The following is a 19,263-nucleotide window of genomic DNA, read 5'->3' on the forward strand; positions in this document are numbered from 1 at the left end:
CACATCGTCGCATTTTCACCGGCAACCGATGTCGTTAACAACCCACGTAAGACAAGTGCCTGCTCGTGACCGATGCTCCATTGTCACTTCTTCGACGGCACTGACAGCTTTCAGTGCTCGAGCTGTCAATGCCTCATTCAGATCTCTGCACCCTGCTCCGAGTTCCAACTCATCGCGACCGTCACAACGGGCCTCAGGTGGCAGAGTCAACGGGGGCATTGCTTCTGGTCACAGCTTCTTGGAACAAAAAAAGCACATTGTGCCGATTGTCAAATCACATCGTGTACCCCCCCCCCTCCCGCCCCCCGCTTTGCCACAAAAAGAGACTCGCCGTCCCTTGATTCGGCGTGCTCGGCACAGGCTGTTACGCTCGTCAGGCGTTTGACAAATTCCGCGCCGTGCCGGTGAGGCCCCACGCGTTAGCGACGCTGCGTCACGTGGAATGCGTTAGCGCCACCTGATAATGGCGCGGAGCGAGCCGGTGCATATTTATTTGTGTTCGTTCCATGGCCGCGCGCATCCGTTTAGGAGGTTATCGCTCTCGGAAAAAAATGTTTTATACGCAGCAGAGCTCGCGACGAGTTGACCAGTTCAGTCGCTCGCTCACTCGCTCACTCGCTCACACATCGGGCGGTCAGTTGCTTTCTTATTTCTGTCTTGTCTCTAGCTCTACAACAAGTGAAATTCAGTGGCCATATGTGTAGATTTGTGCGCTGAACTTCTTTCGTGCTGCACATAGACAACCATGCTAATATGAACACAAAAAAGCAGAGTAAATGAACTTCACTCATTCATTCCTCCTCCCATGTTGATGACCCGGTCTAAGCGACCAACGGTTTCGTGTTGTCCACGCCGTTCTTCCATCACACGTTTGCTCCACCTCAGAATTCCCTCTCCTCGTCTCTTTTCCCCAAGTGTCGCAGAGTTACCCTTCCTCACTTCAAATAAACCCGTCACCTGTTAGTTGTTGCAGCTTTGCATCAAACTGGCACCTCAACGTAAGAACGACAGTTCACCGTCATTGATTCAAGCAAAGGCTGACTGCTGATGAGACACTGCGTGTCAAAACTGCTCCAGATTTTAGTGAAACAACGCTGCTGAAATGACGCACTCACAGAAGGCTGTGCGGCTAATGGGATGTGTTAGAAATACTTTTTTTGATTTTTATGCAGAGACGTGGATTCGTGAAGGAGACATTATCTACAGCCATCATTCTGTTTTATTTTCCACAACAACGCCAATTATTATTTTGAGGAATGCAACTTTATTCGCGATGTTTGTTGCCGGCCACCCGGCGTTTCAGACCCCAGGGCCTTGCCAAAATACGTTTTTATGCACGCACAGGTAATCGTGTTTTCAAACCCACATGGGGAAGATTATAGCTCGTGCATCATTAAAGTCTCCAAGAAGCAAAAGGAGGAGGCCCGTGGGTGCAAGTGCCATGGTCAAATTAATGGCCCACGCTTAATATAGCTTCCCCTGTGCTTAAAAAAGGGCCACATTTCCACTAACTACAACGTATCAGTCTCAAGGAATGATCGCACGAGTGCGTGCGTTAAAAGTTTTGCTCATCCATTGGTCAGAAGTGCTGGACACAATGCAGACTTCTCATCTGGTGGGATCCGAGTCTGAAACTCCTTCATAAACTAAACTATAAACTATTTTTAAACTAAACTATTTTTATCTTACCAGATTAGACCCACTGGGCTATGTAGCTCCTTTTCAGAAGCGACCTGGCCGCAAATAATAGCTCAATTAAGCGGCTTATCACATGTAAATTTATAGCAGCCAAATACCTTAAACCCATGTTGATTCTAAATGTGGAGAGAAAAACTAGAGGACCCGGAGAAAAATCCACGTGACCAAGGGGAGAACACGCAACCTCCAAATTTACAGCAGGCGTCAGGGTCAGCATCAAACCCATGACCTCCTGGATACCAAAAGTGTGACGGCGAATGCCGCGTTGGGGAATCTTTACAGAATCCGCGCGTGCGTGATGTTTTTCTTCCTTGTTTTTTTTGTTCTGCCCTCGCCTCCGCTCCGGGCTGGCTGTCGTCCAGGGTCCTGCAAGATGTGTTCGTGACCTTTAACCCGGAAGTGGTCGTTTGCCAGCTGGGAGCAGACACCCTCGCCGGTGACCCCATGTGCTCCTTCAACCTGACCCCGCGAGGAATAGGCCGCTGCCTGCAGAGCATCCTGGAGTGGCGGTTGCCCACGCTTGTACTGGGAGGAGGTACCACTCGCTCATTCATTCAGTCACTCGTTTAATCCTTCATTCATTCAACCAGTTTAGTCAGTTACTACCCTGTTCCTTGTTCAAGTATTCATCCACGAACCTTTCATGCTGCCCAATCTTTTACTGAAGGAGGCACCACCCATTCATTGGTTTAGCCATTCACACGTTCATTCATTTATTAAATTGAACCACTCGAATCGGTCAATTACTGTCGCATTTGTTTGTGCACGCGTCCATCCGTAAACCGTTCACGTGGCTGCCCACACTTGTGTTGGGAGGAGGTACCAACCAATCAACCACCCAGCCAGTCAGCCATCCATCCATTCATTCAGTCGGCAAGTTATCATCGCGTTTGGTTGTGGACGCCTCCGTCCGTTTATCTCTCTCGTGCTCGCTTGCGGGAGGTGCCTACTTTGGGCCTTCACGCCGCAGCAAGTGGCCATTAGACGTAATGGCCGTTGATTTTAAAGCCATCAATCATTAAATTACCCGCGCGATATGCCCATGATGGGAGCGGCTCGCTCGAAAATGTCTCGTGGACTATTTGAGTTGAGGTTTCGAGTAGCTTAATGGAGGGGGGGGGGGGGTAGAGGTGGGGGGGAAGAGGGGTGAGGGGGGGAGGTGGAGAGGGGGAAACGATGACACAGCGGTTCGCACACTGCACTATGAACCCGGCGACCTAAGTTTGAGTACGTGTAGGTACTCCCACCTATTTCAAGAGGTATGCCCGGCAGGTGTTTGGCCTCCCTGTTCAGTGGAGGCCATTGAACTGGCCTGTGCAAGTTATTTCAAGACCTTACACTTTTAACATTGCTGAAAATTTGAAGAGCATTTCTTAGATTCAGAAGGCAAGATCGCGATGCGGGCTGCTGCTGACGAGCATTCCGTCGATGGGGCACGGCTCGCACGCTCACGCAAAAAAAAACGTCACCACTGAGGTCACGCAATTCAGAAATCCCACTGCAGTGGAGGCCCTTCCACCAGCGGTCACGTGAGCAAGCAATTGCTGGGCTGTACCTTTACCTCTCTTTACGCCTCTCTCCTCCTTCCTTCTGGAGATTTCTAAAGCAAGCCTTCCCCTAGATTTGCCAGATGTGGCTGTTTCGCCTGCTCGGAACGTGTAATAAGTGTGTGTGTGTTGTAGTTATTTTAATCTAGATATTGTCTATGTGACATCTGTGTGTGTTGATGATGATGATGTTTGTGGGGGTCGGTGGCGCCAGTAGCTAGTGCGCTGCGCTACGAACCTCAGCGACCCGAGTTCGATTCCTGCTCACGGCCAACATCGGTGACGAATATCTGGGCCTCCCCTAGGTTGACTCAGCCTCAATTGAGTACCTTGCGCGGTGTGTAAGCATCACCACTGGGGAGACAAAGATGGCTGGGTGTGGTATTAGCGACCGACCCCCTCGTGTCCTGTGGCAGCCATCATCGGTGCTCACTAACAGCGCTTTCCCCAAACGTCTGTTCAGGCTATACGGGACATCTTTGTTTATATTTGTTTGTTGATGATGAACAGGAGGGTACCACCAGCCCAACACGGCTCGCTGCTGGGCATACCTGACTGCTGTCATCCTCGGACAGACCCTCTCACCTGAGATACCTGAGCATCAGGTACCAATCGCCCACCACAGCTCACCTTCCCATCGAAACTCATTCACCCATCCACCCACCCATCCATCCATCCTTTCCCACCCACTCATCTGTCCATTCTCATCCATCCATTCTCACCCACCGCAACCCAAATACCCACCCACCCATTTCACTCATCCACCCACCCATTCAACCACCCTAACCTACCCTCACTTGCACATCCACCCACTCAAACCACCAGCCCACCCACTCACCTACACCACTCCAAGGTGAATGCACTACCATCGGCGGTTCTAACTGGAGCTGGGGTGAGGAGTCGAACAAGCTCGGTAATCGACCTGCAATTGCAATAAAATATGTTTTTTGTGCTCCGATCACTCGGGGAGGGGGTGGGGGGAGGGGTGGCCATCACCTTCGGTCCAACAACACACATGGGAACACAGAGGTGAGACTTCCCCCCCCCCCCCCCCTCGGCTGTTTTCGCGTAGTCCGATTAGGCGAGTAATCGAACCGCCGATGATAATCGGGAGGGCGAATTATTGTTCGTATTCTTGAATGGCCTCCTCTTTGACCTCCAAGGCTTCTTCCTGATGACCAGCAACGATTGTCTTATCATACCCCAAACACATAGCAATTCTCACTCGCAACCCCTGCCGTCTAGTTCAAATTTCACGACGACGGTCGCAGCTGCGGCAGGATTTATTAAAAAAAAAGAGGAGAAATTATTGATGGTAAATAAATTGCCAGTCGTTTGAGTTTAACCTTTGCGATTACAGCCTACGTCGGGGAGGAAAACATTGACTGCAGGACTTGCTTGCATCTTTACAGTTACCGTTTGTAAACACTGACATTTGTCTTGGTCTTGTAAATTATCTTGAATAATTTAGTTAATCTGGGTATATTTGAAGTCAAAACTGGTGCTCTTTTGTCGGATGCAATCGTGGTATGCCTCTCTTCTGAGTACCAGCCCATAATGTTTGTGGACATAACCAGAGAAATGTATCCATCTTCTCTCTGACCTCTGTGTCCTTGGTTCAGTAAGAACTAATGATCCCTGACAATTGATTTATTTTTTGTTTTGTTTTACCCTGAGTCGAGGTGGTTGGAGGTGGAACAGTGGGCACAGCGGTTAGGGCACTTCGCTGTGAGCCCGCCGACCCGAGTTCGATTCTCTGCCATGGCTAACATCAGTGGAGAGTATATAATCTAAATAATTGGCATGATTATTCAGAAGCGCAATATTTAGTTATACTGCAGGAATCCGATGAGCTATCTTTTTCACAGTTGTCCAGTAGGGGCACGGGGTCAGAACGGTACAACAATAAACCGTACAAATAAATACGATAGGAGTGCAAAGTATAGGAAAGGTAAAACAATCACTTAAAAATATATACACATTAAATATAAACAATTTGTAAATTTTGATTTAAAGCTTTCGTGACTGCAGGGATTCATATTCTTGGTTCTTTCGGTAAAGTCACGTAGAAGGGAAACAATAAAATAATAAAAATATAAAATATATTGTTTTATATTTATAAATATATTGTTTTATATTTTTTATTATTTTATTGTTTCCCTTCTACGTGACTTTACCGAAATATTTCGATTTAAAGCTTTCGTGACTAGGTGCCTATGTGGATGTGTAGGCTTTGACTTTAACATGGCTATTTCTAGGACCAATCACAAGCTAATCCCTCAGTTATTTCAATGCTAAATTCTCCTGTTTGATTTGTACAAGGTGCCTCTGTGAATGTGTAGGCTTTTACTTTAACATAGCCATTTCTGTGACCAGTCACAAGCTAATCCCTCAGCTATTTCAATGCTAAATTATCCTGTTTGATATGTAAACCCCTTTGTCAAGGTGCCTCACTTCTCTAAACCAGCTTAAAAGACGCTACGAATCTTAACAACGGTCATTGAAGCTCTATCGTCCCGACAGGTTTGTTCCTTTCACCTGAAGAAGGCCACTTGTGTTGTGGCCGAAACGTCGTGAGAATTTTACCGAAAGAACCAAGAATATAAACAATTTGTATCTTACCAGGTAAAGCCCATTTCAGAAGTGACTTGGCCACAAATGATAGGTCGACAAAGTGGATTATTATGATTAGGTCAGGAGCAGTGGTGCATTGGTAAGCACTTTCCCTTATAAATTCAGCAACCTGAGTTCAATTCCCGGTCACAGCTCACATCAGTGCTGAGTGAAACTCTCAATTGGCCCTGGCCACCCCCACCCCTTGACCTACTCGCACTGACCCATGTGATGAAGCAAGGTAAAATTGTTGTTGTTGTTATTATTATTCCTACTCGTGAAAGGACCCGCGTATAAACTTGACCATTGTTTCAACCGCCGTGCCGTGAAATCGAATCGAACTGACGATCTCTGGATTGCAGTTTTAGTGTGTGAAGCATTAACACACAAAACTTGCAATCTCTGGATTGCAGGTTTAGTGTGTGAAGCATTAACACCATGGCAGCATCTTTTCCAGGGTGGCAAGTAGACTAGTACATCCACCTGCTAACTGATGGAAAAGGAAAAAAACCCTCAACACATTTGTTAATAGCTGTGACCTGAAATGCAAATGCAGCATAAATATATAATAGGTGACATGTCGGGCAATGGCCCCTCCGTCACAGTACAAAAAAACACCTTCTTGAATTCGGTTAAGTAAGTTTTTTTTATGAACAGTGAACAATTCATGCTGGCTATTAGATTGGCACCCTATTTATTTGTTTTCCCTTGTAGAATCTATAGTTCTTTGTAAGTTTTCCATGAAACAATCACAATCGTACGCACGTGCGCGGATCACAAAGAATCAATCGGCACGCGCTCGGATCGATGCGTGTGTCATGAGCGTGAGAATCAATTTTTAGCGCGGAGTATGTTGCATTTCTGCTTAGGAGCCGTCCGCTCTCGGTTGAAGGGGGGCCTCGTGCCGTGAGACCATTGTGCAGCAAGTGCTAATCTGTTCACACCCCCTCTTGTCCCTGGCCATCGATCGCTCTCCTTGTTGTCATTCGTTATACTTTACCCCCTCGTCTCACGCACTCGTTGCGTTCACGTGATCCGCTTGATTTATTATACCGTGTGTGCAGAATCAGAATGTTTTATTTGTACCGGAGGAATACAATGGCCTACCAAGCTCTTTTTTCACAGATATCCAGGAATAAGATATCCAGGAGATACGGTTTAGAGGACACGCCACTTGATGAACTGACTGGCACTGACCAGCGTGGTGAAGTATGGTCAAATAACCTCCAGGACCCCCCGCATTGTGGGGGCGGCCCTGAATTGATGGAGTTCTGTACGTGGTCACACAGCGTTCACAAACCGGGTCAGGAGTCAACAGAGCGCCCCCCCCCCTCCCGCCTTTTTCAAGGCCTCTTTACACCGTGTCGGCTCTGGGGGTTGTTTGACCATACTTCACCACGCTGGTCAGTCCGGTTGGTGAAGAGTGGCAGCGTTGGAAGTTGCAGCGTCGAAATAGAGTGGACTAGGAATCAAACTCGTACCCCCCCCCCCGGGTGTGCTTATTGCAGAGCGCTAATCATTATGTCACCGATTTATTTTGCTTCCTCTCTCAGTGTGTGTGTGTTTTTTTTGTGAGAGTTCATAGCTAAGAACATGCTCCTGCATTTGTGTCTACCAGCGTAACAAAAACCAAAAAAAATCTATCCCGATGGGATCTTCAAAAATTAAACCGTCACGTGATTATTTCTGAACTTTGAAAGTGGGCACTTTAGTTAACCGTCAAACTTCTCGATTCCTGAAATGGCTTATTCCAGATGGGTGGCGCGTTGCTCGCCCATCCGAGTTCCTGTTTTGGGGGATATTTTGCGTTCCCTTTCGGCCCCTTGGGCTTTCAAGGCGAAATATTTTACCCAGAAAAAAAAACCCCGGGACCTGGTTTCCAACCTTCCAGGTCTCGTCAGCATTCCTTAACAAGTGCTACCGAATGGTATTTGGTCTAGAAGCCCAGTGTTCTGGTGTGGCAAATAAAACATATTTTTTTATGTGGAGAGACAAAATTAACGTCTATTGCTTTATCCTATTCGCTGTAACGCTCTGCTGCCTTATGCTGCCCGAGACCAACTCACGCAGAGTGCACCCGATCTCGTCAGATCTAGGAAGCTAAGCAGGTGTTGAGCTTGGACACGGCTTGGACGAGCAACCGCAATGCCTAACAGGTTGCTATAGGCTGCTGCCATGGCGACACGGTGGCCGGCAGAGGGCAACGCGGCAAAATCGATCGTCGTACTGAACCGATGATGCAGCCGCGGTTCAATGTTTGGCACAATGGACTTGCAATCCAGAGGTCGCTGGTTCGATCTCTGGCGTGGCGGTTGAAACAATGGCACCATTTTCTTAACGCAACCGTCTCCACCCACCCAGCAGTATAAATGGGTGGGCCACAGTTCGTCAGCAGAGCGAGTGTTTTGTTGGGTACGCTGTGACTACTCCCGCATCTTCTATAATATCTGGCCGACGTGTGGAAGAGTAGGCCAAACGCCCCTCTGGAGGAGCTCCTCGAGGCTCCCTTCTAGCAAAGGCCCCTCCGCCAGCCTAGGAGTCGAGGAAGCAACATTTCAGCCCTGCGCCTTTCCCTTTAACTGTACAGCAATATCGAAACGACGTGAATCGAAGCGACGTACGGGGGTAGCAGTGGGTGGCGGATTTCGACGGCTGAGATGCAACGGATGACGAGAAAGGACATGCGACGACGGCGGCGATGCGAAGCGCGTGGGGTCGCGGCGACGCAAATCGCGGTAGCGGTGTTAATAATAAACGCGGTGGCTTGTTTTGCGAAACGACGTAAATGGGGAGGGCTGTAACTTAAATGCTCCCACGTCAAAGGGGGCCCCGTCGCCTTCACCAAACCCTCGCTGACCCGACGCCGTGAAGTGTAAGGGTCAGAGTTGGGGAACGGCAGCGGCATCCTTTTCGCCCGTCCCACACCGAATCCGGGATCGTCGCCTCCAAAATGCCCTCCTTAACCCTTTCACCCGGGGACGTTGACCGTGTCCTCAGAACCTGTGCGGTGGCGGCATCGTCGTAGTAGTCGTAGCGCATTGTGAGGAGCAAGAAGATAAAACGTAAACCACACAACGGCCCGGGGCCGCTGCTCCTGACCAAAAAAGGCTCACTCACATCATCCCCGCACGTCCAAACCCTTGTTTACCGACCGACCGAGACCACGCCGAACGAACCGGCAAGCGAGCGCGCCTGCCAGCGGCAGAATCTGCTCACGCTGCATTCTGCGCGCCGACGGTTAAGCCGTTTTTCAGCCCGAGCCGCCGCCCCCCCCCCACCCCCCCTCCCCTTGCACGCAGCCGACGCTCTGCTATTTTTATTAGTGGTCGTCGTCATCGTCAGCCATTGTCTATCCGCTGCTGGTTGAAGGCCTCCGCACTCCGTCGTACGGCAGTGCTGCTCGACCTTTTTGGCATGGCGGACCGCCAAATCAAGACCACCGGTGCCCCCCCCTCCCTCTCCCCGTCCCCGCTCCGTGTCCCCACTCCCAGCCCCCCACTCAAGCTTACTACGGTCGCAATACAGACAGGGATCATCACGTGCCCCCGCGCCTCTAGTCGACACGGCGTTCGGAAATGCATTTGTTTCGCATTGTACGTCTGCGCATTTTGTCGCCACAATTTATGGTTGCGACGTTCCCCGCACGCGCGCGCGCGCGTGTGTGTGTGTGTGTGAAACCTCTCCTGCACCGCGTCCATTCCGCAGGCTTGAAAGGTAATTTGCGCGCCGCCATGAAACTATCGAAACTGGCGCGGGTGAATTTCATTTCATCGCTCCATCTCCGCGGCTCGCGCCCCCCGACTTGGGCTCGTTCTTGCCTTTGGTCGTCATTCCATCACCGGTATCATCCGTCGGCTGTCATCGAACCGCATCGACCACCGCGGTGATTGCACGGTCAGACAACAACCATAACTGGCAGATTTTAATTATTATTATTTCTAGTCCTTTTTATGTATGTATGTTGAACTTCTTTCGCACCATACGTAGTCGACTGTGCTAATCAGAGGTGTACATCTGTGATATAGGCCTTCATGGCTCGTCGGATTCCTCCAGGATAAATAAAGATTCTGATTATTTTCAACAGTTCTCAGCCGGGGCTGAAAGCTTTAATGCATTAGCTCTGGCCGTCTTGTCTGTGACGTGGGGTCACGATAACCCTCGTTATAATGTTCCAAGATGAACAAAGCTTCGGTAACAAGTTGTGTTGCTGTTCGGGTTGTAACCGAGAGCAGTGGTTCCCTGTCATGTGGTCCATTGAACCGGTGGGAAGTGGCCACGAAAGTGTTCCAGAAACTCCGAGAGAAAAATCGACTAAACTCTCCCTTTTTTATTGCCCATTGCAAGCAGCTATTTAATTGTAATTTTTTTACAGACCTTTTTTGAGTAGTTTTCACTTATGAATGAATACGTTGTCGGCACATGGTGGTCCACGAAGCTAAATGTCGAGGTTTGACAAGTGTGTGGCGCGTGGACCCAGGAACGTTTGGAATCCCTGCGTTGAATGAAAGCGGGCAAATTTTATTTACCTATTTTATTTTTTATTTTACCAGGCAAGTCCCACTGAGCTATCGAGCTTTTTTTCAGAAGCGACCTGGCCACGTGGAAATGTATATCAGCCAAACGCTCTGAATGCATGTTTGTAAATGTGGAGTGAAAAACCGGAGGACCCGGAGAAAAATCCACGCTACCACGGGGATGGAGAGAAACACGCAAACTCAACATATGCAGCAGGCGTCAGGGTCGGAATCGAACGCACGACCTCCCGTACACCGGGCGAGGTAGTTAACATCTCAAATTGACCGAAGGGGTTGCCCAAAACACGGGAGTCGTAAACCGATTTTGCCCTAACGCCTAACTGCCGCCGGCTGCCGTACCGCTGATTAAACACAAATAAATGTTGGGAATCGTAGCTTAATCCATGCTCAGTGCGTGTTTTTTTTCCTCCCTTGTTATTGTTGTGGCTTGCGATGGGCAGCAGAAATTGGACTGCTCCTTCAACTCGCTGCAGACAGTATAGTTAGGGATTATATATATAGACTCGCTGCAGACAGCATAGTTAGGGATTATATATAGAGGTCAGCAATAGACAGCAAAAGTTTGGCTATTAATGAACTTGCTACCGGCAGCAGAAACTTGACTGTGCAGCGACTTGGACAAAAGTTTGGTGTTTGGACAGCCTTGATATCAACTGAGGAAATGATGTTGCATGCAGATTTGTGGCTGACAGCAACAAGTTTGCTTTTATTTAAATAACTAAAACTCTCTTTGCAGTTGTGAGTTGGGCAGCATCTTAAAACTGTTAACTCTTTAGGCTAAACTAGGAAACAATTTTTATTTTACCAGGTAAGGCCCGACTGAACTATTTAGCTCTTTTTCAAAAGCAACCTGGCCACAAATGACAGTTCTGCGAAGTGGCTTATCATGTGGACATTTTTAGCAGCCAAATACTCTTTAGCATGTTTTCAAATGTGGAGGGAAAATTCGGAGGACCCAGAGAAAAATCCACGCTACCATAGAGATAGAGAGAAACACGCAAACTCCAAATATGCAGCAGGTGTCAGGGTCAGGATCGAACGCACGACGTCCTGTATGCCAGGCGAGGTAATTAACATCTCGCCACCGTGGCGCTCCTTAATTATGCCAGCTGTGGTATGTTGTCCGTAGCAGATTTTTTTTAGGGGTCATTTTAGTTCAGCCTGCTACTTACATGATGTCGGAAATGTAGCATCATGTCCTTGGTCAGTCCACAGCTGGATGAAGACCACCCCCACACCGCTATCGCACGGCGGTTAGCAAACTGCACCTTTGAACCCGGCGACACGAGTTCAATTCCCGGCCACGGCTAACGTCATTGGGGAGCGATATCTGAACCGGTCCTGGGTCTCCCCTACCCACCTCCCCCCCAGACCAACCCGCACTGACCAGTGTGGTGAATTATAGTCCGATAACCCCAACGATCCGTATGGCGTGGGAGGCCTTCATCTAGCATTGGGTTGGACAAAGGGTTGTAATTTTTATTACCACCGTAACAGAGACTGCAGGAAAGAGGCTTTCTAAAGCCGTCTCACCGCCTCTCTCGATTTTGTGATTCATCAACCCATCACGCTCCTGTACACGTGCTAACCTTATCTGGCTCTCATCCAGCAGTGGCTTGACAAATGAGCACTTCATATAAGTGATAAATAACCTGTTTTGAAGATAGCTTCCTGACCCCATAATGGAGCATGGAAATGAGAGGGTCTGTATGTATGTTGAACTTCTCTCGCACCGTACGTAGCCAGCCGTGCTCACCTGAGGTGCGACGAGCACGGTGCGACCTCTGACCCCGCATATCTACTGCAAAATAAAATCACATATCCTCGTAAAGGTTTGGTGAGACGTGGAGAAAAAAATAACTTTGACCAAGACACATCCCAAATAAACCGGGACGCAGTAGCTCAGGGCGCATCTGCAACATGAGAGCTATTGGTGGGAGGCGCTCTGGGTTGTGCTGCTGCTGCTGCTGGGCTCTATCCGACGCGTTTTCCGCTCGAACCACGTGTTGTTCAGCACGGGGAGAGAGCGACGCAGACACGGGGAGAGAGCGACGCAGGCACGGGGAGAGAGTGACGCAGACACGGGGAGAGAGCGACGCAGACACGGGGAGAGGGCGACGCAGACACGGGGTCGCCCTTTTTTCCTTCCCCGGGTGTTTTGTGCCAAACGACGCCCCGGCCGCACGCAGAAGAAAAAAAACCGCCTTTTGCCGTCGAGGCGGGAGCCGGCTACAGGTGCGACGACACAACTCGGGAGGCCTGAGAGGCCCTCACGAGTGCGCAGGTGTAACTCGCACCAACGATCGCTCAGGGTAAGGGCCAACGTCCCAGTGGAGTGGCTCAAAGCGGCTCTCGTGGAGTTTTCTCGATCGTCGCATAATGGGCGGCTGCCGTGGCGTTGGTGGTCAGCACGCCGGACTTGCAATCCAGAGGTCGGTGGTTCGGGTTCAATCTCCAGGCGCGGCAGGTACAAGTTTATTAAATCCCGCCCCCCCCCACCCGCCCCGCACCCCCAAAAAGCATTGATTGCTTTTCAGCAATCTGGTTTGCTGAAGAGAACAATTCATTGGCGTATTGGCCCACGTGGCAACTTGATTCGATTGTATCACGGAGGGTTAGAGTGTCGGGTAGCAGAGGGTTCCAGTAAAACTTTTGTTTTTACATCATACAAACAAGATCTGACCCAAAAGAAACTAAGTATGAATCAAATATTATGTACGTTATACATGTGGATTTGTATTGTATTTTATTTTTAACAACATATACAGAAAATAAGTTAAACCAGAGTGCACGACATCCAGGCGGTATAAGTTGTAGGTTATGTTTTTTACATTTTAATTTTAAATGTCATCACACGTTTCCTCTGTACGTGTCACATGACACCTTGGACGTCCCTTTGCGAGCGCGGCGTTCCATCTCAAGCGATAGTCCAGGTTAAAAAAAAAATGCTTCAGTAAATAAATACAAAAATCCAACAGATACAAATTCCTGTCCCAGTAGCTGCCCTCTGGGTGGATGGGTGGGGTGGGTGGCCGAGAAAGGAGTGAGCCAAAACACTCCGTGGCCGGAGTTCCGCCCCGTGATTTGCTCGCAGGCGATCGCGTTACGCGCGAAGCCCCGGTGTGACCACTCGGGGTCCAGAGGTTGCGATGAAAGAGCCGCCCCAAATGTTTTGCGTGCACGACCGCGCGGCAGCGTTGAGCAAGTTGCCCCCAAAGCCGCCGGCCGCGGAGAGAGAGTTTGGGGGATCTCCCACCCTTCCCGCTGTTCCCGCGAGTAGCAAAATAAATCTGAAGTTCTCGCGGCCCGTTTGTGTATTTTATTTATTTATATACACACAAACCATGGGGGGTTTTATCGTTTGTAATCAATTTATTTTAAATAATGTCGTTGAATTGGGAGCGAAGCGAAAAATTCTATCCGACGGGGCCGTCATCCGGGGGGAGCCTTCGTGGCTGTGAACGCGCGGGTCCGTTCACATCGCCGCGGAATTAACCGCAGTCCGAGCGTTGCTGAATGCCTCCCAGTGCCGATGCCCTCAAGCTTGGCACACACGCTGGGACTTCCTTTGTTCTGAAGCGCACGCAGAAACACACCTGCCTGGAACGATCCGTTGTCCGGGCAGTTGCCTGTGTAAGTGGGGCATTTGTCCGCCGTGATCATCATCATCATCGGTCATGGTCAATCCACTGCTGGATGAAGGCCGACCCCAGGCTGCCCCGCTGGCCTTCACGATCCCGCGGTGTAATGATCTGCCTAGCGCTGGCACACGAGCGGATTTCATCGCTCCATCTCCACGGCGGTCGCTTCTCTTGGACGCATTCCATTCCTCGGCTGCCACTCCACCTGTACTCTTGACCTTCGGCCATCGTCCCTTCCAGCCATGACGTATATATTCTGCCCGTGTCCACTTGTTTTTAAATGTATCAATAGCGTGAGTTTGTTCTCCAATACACGTGTACCTTTGTCTGTCCCTCTCTCTCACCTCTCAATTTATGTGTCGTGAAGAAGGCCTATTGCCTGAATCATCGCCAAGTACATGTTTTCCTTTTAAGGCTACAGTTTTATTGACCAGTGTGCTGATTGTTTTTGTTATTTGTGCTTGCGCATCGCTGCCAACGCAGCAGCATCACCAAAGAGCGTGCTGCGTCTTTCTCTGTCTCTCGGTGTAATTCCAAGCGTGCAGCGGGACGTTAATCTTTGCGAGATACGTATTTACAGAGCTTTACAGTGACCGTATGAGGGCTAAAATAGCGGAGAAGCGCCGCGTCCCCGAAATATATTTTGTAGGCGCTCTGCTCGGTGAGATGAAGCCCGTAGTCTCCAGCAATATTAAATGTAAAAATACTCACTCTAATTCGGTGGCATGGCCCTAAAACACGCAGTAAAAATAATAGACCGTCTGCCAGTAGCATGCTGACGTGTTCACGGGACCTCCTGTCCCGCCAACATCATGTGTCCCTCTCTGTGCGTGTCTCTGCTTCCATGCCCCAGTATGTCCCTCTGTCTTTTCATGCATCTCTCTCGCTTTCCCTCGTCGCTCTCTTCCCCGTGTCTGCGTCGCTCTCTCCCCGTGTCTGCGTCGCTATATCCAAGTCTGCCTTCATGTGTAAACCGTGCTTCTTTTCTCCGTACCTGTCTCTTTGTCAAATAGGCCCTCATCCAGCAGTGGATCGACAAACGGCTGCACACAGGGGGTTCTATTTCTTACTCAATATTTACCAAAGCACTGCTAGGCTGGCTTGGAGTATACATTAACGTCGTAGGGCACTGCCACTAAAATACAAGACACGCCTGTCCATAATTACCCTTCACGATTGTACCCTGTGTTCATAGTATAATCCTACGAATAGGTTCATTTTTTTTTGTTTTAGTACAAGGGGAGATGGATGTGGCGTGCCAAAATAATTCCCGCAGCAGCGTTCCGGACTGTTCCGCCTGCAATTAAGCGCTGGCTGTACAAGTGAACGAATTCAAATCGTCCGCATGAAAAAAAAACTGCACCGTCGATTGACCAGACACTTAATCTGGGGGCCGAGTGCCGGGGGGGGTGGGGGGGGTGGTGGTGGCGGTGGCGAGCGAGCGAGATTTATCCCGGTGCGTGAGACGCCACCGGGATCCAGCAGGGCCGAGCAACTTCCCAGACGCAGGTTCAGGAGCGGCACGGAAACCTCGCCGCCACTGCCGCCGCCGCCGCGTTCTTTCCCCTGCCGCGCGTAACCCGAGCCCACCCTGGACACGGTTTTCGTTGGCCACCGTCGTGCAGGATTTTCCACTTCATTTCCAGGCCCTCTTGAAGTGGGTCCTCGCGGGCGGGCGGGCGGGCGTTCGCCTAAGAGGATGTCCTTTTGCTTTAGTGCCGCCGCGTGCAGTGCTACTGGACATGCCCAGGCATCTTGCCCTGCCGAGCGAATGAATAAGTAACGCATGCCGGATCATTACATGGGCTCCTGCCCACCCACCCCCACCGGAATGAAGAGCCGCCCCGGCCAGTCGCCGCTGCCGCTGCGCCGCACTCCAAAGTAGAATCCACTTTGGAGGAAAATCCAATAAAGTGTAGTTTAGCAGTTTATTATTTTTGACGTAAGGACTTACCGTTATGATTCCTACCGATATATTCGCTGCATGGGTACTACTGCTGCTGCTACTACTGTAGACGTTACTGTACAGCAGTGGGTTATTTTTTAACTAAGCATTTACTAGTACGAATTCTACCATTATGATGGCTGCATTTCGTATAATCACGAATACTATTGCCGTTATTAATAATGTATTATTGACAACCCTTTGTCATTCCATTGTTAAATGAACCCCCCCAAAGCCTTATCGGATATGGGGGTTATTTAACCATACGTCACCATGCTGGTCAGACGATATTAATCGGTGTGTATTGGTGCGATTTATAACGACCAATGTGGCGATGGTGTTGATTGTGCTGCTGCTGCTGCCTGCCACAGCTAATCAGTCCTATTGTGGAAAAACAGCATCTCAAGGGTTACTTATAGATGGGTGGGGGGGGGTGACTCTTTAAAAGTGTCTTGTTAAGAACAAAAAAAACCCAGCAAAGAAATCAGACGGCCGTGAATGGCACGAAGCTGGGGGAAGGACTAATTACGGGACGTGGCGTTTTGTGTGTCGTGGATTTTCTCCGGCTGACGATCCGCTTTTGGGAGGCTGGCCCTGGGTCAGGCCCGAATGCCGTTTGTTATCCAATTAGATTTGCCGTCGATGTGGAGGATTAGGGTCTGGTTGGAGTGTGAAGGTCGAGGGTTAATCTGCAGCGCGACGATTTTCCGCAGGCATTGGGGGCCCAAACCGGTAGGGCTAAGGGGCCGCTTCGCTTTTGTGTGTGCCCCCCTTTGCGATTCCGTTTGAGAATCGATTTCTTCTCTTTTTTCACCCACACTGCGATGAAGAGCTTTCCGTTGTTGTGACCCATTCGTGCTGTTGTAACGTCCTGACCCCCGGGGCCCCCACTGATCATTTGTGAAAGGAGCGCTTTTGGCGTTCATCAGAATCAGAATCGTGATGTAGTACTGGAGGAATCCGATGAGCTAAGAAGCTCTTGATCAAACTGGGGTTGACCTCGCTCGGCAGCTGTGCTGAGACTCGTTTGTGGCCAGGTCGCTTCTGGAAAATAAGTGAATACCTCAGTGGCTTCACCCTTCCTATACTCTGCACCCCGTAGCTCGTTCCCTCGCTCGCTACGGGCGACACGCGCCATCGCGGCGCCCTCCTCCTCCTCGCGCTCCGTATGTCCGCATGTAAGCTGAGATACTTGCGCACCGTACGTAACCAGCTGTGCTGATCGCAGGCGCGGGGGAAGGACACCGCGAAAGCCCGGCGGTCGCTCCATTGTGGCCGCGTCCGCGCCGTCTGTTTTCCACGAGGCATTATCCTCTTTGTGGGCCGCCCCGTGATTGCCACGTTATTTGTTGTGCCCCGGTGCAGCGTTTGTTCGACGAATTGTGCAAGAAGCGCCGCCCGTTCCTCGCGTTTTCAAAGCCACCCCACTGTACAATTGACGGGGCGCATTTTCACCATTTTCACTACCGTACGCCCCCCCCTCCCCCCCCGCCGCCTCCACCGCCCCCCCCATGACCAACACACGAGGCACCAACATTATCATGTGTTTTCTTTGGGGGGGTGTTTCTTTTTCTTATAACGGAGGGTTGGGAAAAAAAAACCTCCGCACGCGGGAGCTGCCCTACACAAGCGCGGCTTTAGTTTCCCTTCCGCTGTTGGCTGTTATTGAATGAGGCATTGCAAATAATGAGATTCGTGAAAATTGACACAAGTTGCTTGTGGTTAGTTCTATGGTAATAATAGTGAATATATATAATAATTGACAGCCCTTGTTCAATCCGCTACTGGGTGAAGGCAGGCCTCCCTCCCCCTGCCGTGGTAGTGGCTTGTTTGACCTCGGTGGTCCGGGCCTCCTCGTTGGTGAAGATCTGAAGCACCGCATGGCCTTGAGACACCGCGGCACCACCGGCGTGAGCCGTGACCGGCGATCGTGCTCGAGGTTCACCGGCTGTGGTAAATAGCGAAGCAGAGTGAAAAGGTAACCGCAGAATCTAGTTTTGACTTTAATGCTCGTTCAAGAAATTGCAATGGATTTGCTGTGAATGCCGTCGGTATTTTTTGTCTTTTGGGTTAAGACCACGTTCCATTTGAGTGCCACGATGCAGCCCGGGTGCCACTGGTCAAGACGTGGCACGCGTGTCACCCTGAGAGTTGTGAGATTAAAATCCTAGTACAGGATCAAACTCGGCCACATCGCCCCGACGGGCATCATCAGCCACGATCAACCACTGCTCTATGAAGGCCTTCCCAAGCCGGCGCAGACCCTCCTTCCTACGATGCTGTGATGGCACCAACCCACCGAGCACTGTCATCCCTATGGGGGTCAATAAAATGCGTGCCATGTTGTGGGAAATTAGCAGTAGTGGTCTTATGGGAGTGACTCAGCCTGGTTATTACTCCGGGGGTAATAACCATGAAAAAATACTACCCGCCGCCTGCTTCACAAAGAACGTTAAAGATCCCCTGACGTAATTCACAAGAGTAGGCTGTTGTGTGCCGGCGTCAGGGTTTATGTTTATGTCAAATTCGAAAAATTACACCACAGAAGAATCAATTTAAATTATACAAGGAAAAAGATATCCCGTATAGCTTTAACAGACTGTTGGGCAAGTGCTGTTAGCGAGCACCTACGAAGGCCGGAACGGTACACGAGGGCGTGGGTGGCCAGCACCACGCCCGACCGCCTTTGTCTCCCCAGTGGCGACGTTTACACACCGCGCACCAGGTACTCATTTGAGGCTGAGTCGACCTAAGAGAGACCCATGACCGGTTCAGATAATCATCACCGGTGTTGGCCATGAGCGAGAATCAAACTCGGGTTGCCGGATTCATAGCGCAGCGTAGCGCTAACCACTACGCTACTGCTCCCCACTTGGATTATACACACGCACACACACACACATACACACACACATACACACACACAACAGCAGGAATCATCGCCTCCTACTGGCAGACGAATGCCCCCGGGTCACTCTTGCAAATGAGACTCATCCCGGTCTCTTTCAGATCTTCGCTGGATAAACAAAAGCACCGTGATACTGGAACCCTTGCAGTGGTAATGGGGAATTTCCACCACTGGGTTGTGGGTTTTAAAGAGAAGATGCCTACCTACCTACCCTGCCGCGCTGGCTTGGGGAGGAAACCAATTACATGTACTGACTGTTGCACGGAAGCGGTTACGGGCACCGTGCTTAGGTTGCCTGTAGGCTTGGTCAGGTATTGCAGATTACTGGCTGGTGATGTCCTACATCAGCCAGGTCAAGTGCTGTTAATTGTAGACA

The 19,263-nt window shown here is 50.1% G+C and overlaps 1 protein-coding gene across 4 annotated transcripts in view; it reads left to right on the plus strand.

Moving 5' to 3' along the window:
• The window catches only part of HDAC8 (histone deacetylase 8), a 192,502-nt gene that overhangs the window by 87,175 nt on the left and 86,064 nt on the right, over positions 1–19,263 (plus strand). For all 4 annotated transcript variants that reach the window (XM_076074671.1, XM_076074672.1, XM_076074670.1 and 1 more), the window contains exons 8-9: positions 2,061–2,233; positions 3,756–3,850. In XM_076074671.1, coding sequence (XP_075930786.1) covers positions 2,061–2,233; positions 3,756–3,850 — 268 coding nt within the window. The remainder of the gene's footprint in view (positions 1–2,060; positions 2,234–3,755; positions 3,851–19,263) is intronic.

This window comes from Petromyzon marinus, chromosome 49 (genome assembly GCF_048934315.1).
Source record: "Petromyzon marinus isolate PM22_M1 ecotype Great Lakes invasive population chromosome 49, UKy_Petmar_22M1.pri1.0, whole genome shotgun sequence".
NCBI classification, from domain to species: Eukaryota; Metazoa; Chordata; class Hyperoartia; order Petromyzontiformes; family Petromyzontidae; genus Petromyzon; species Petromyzon marinus.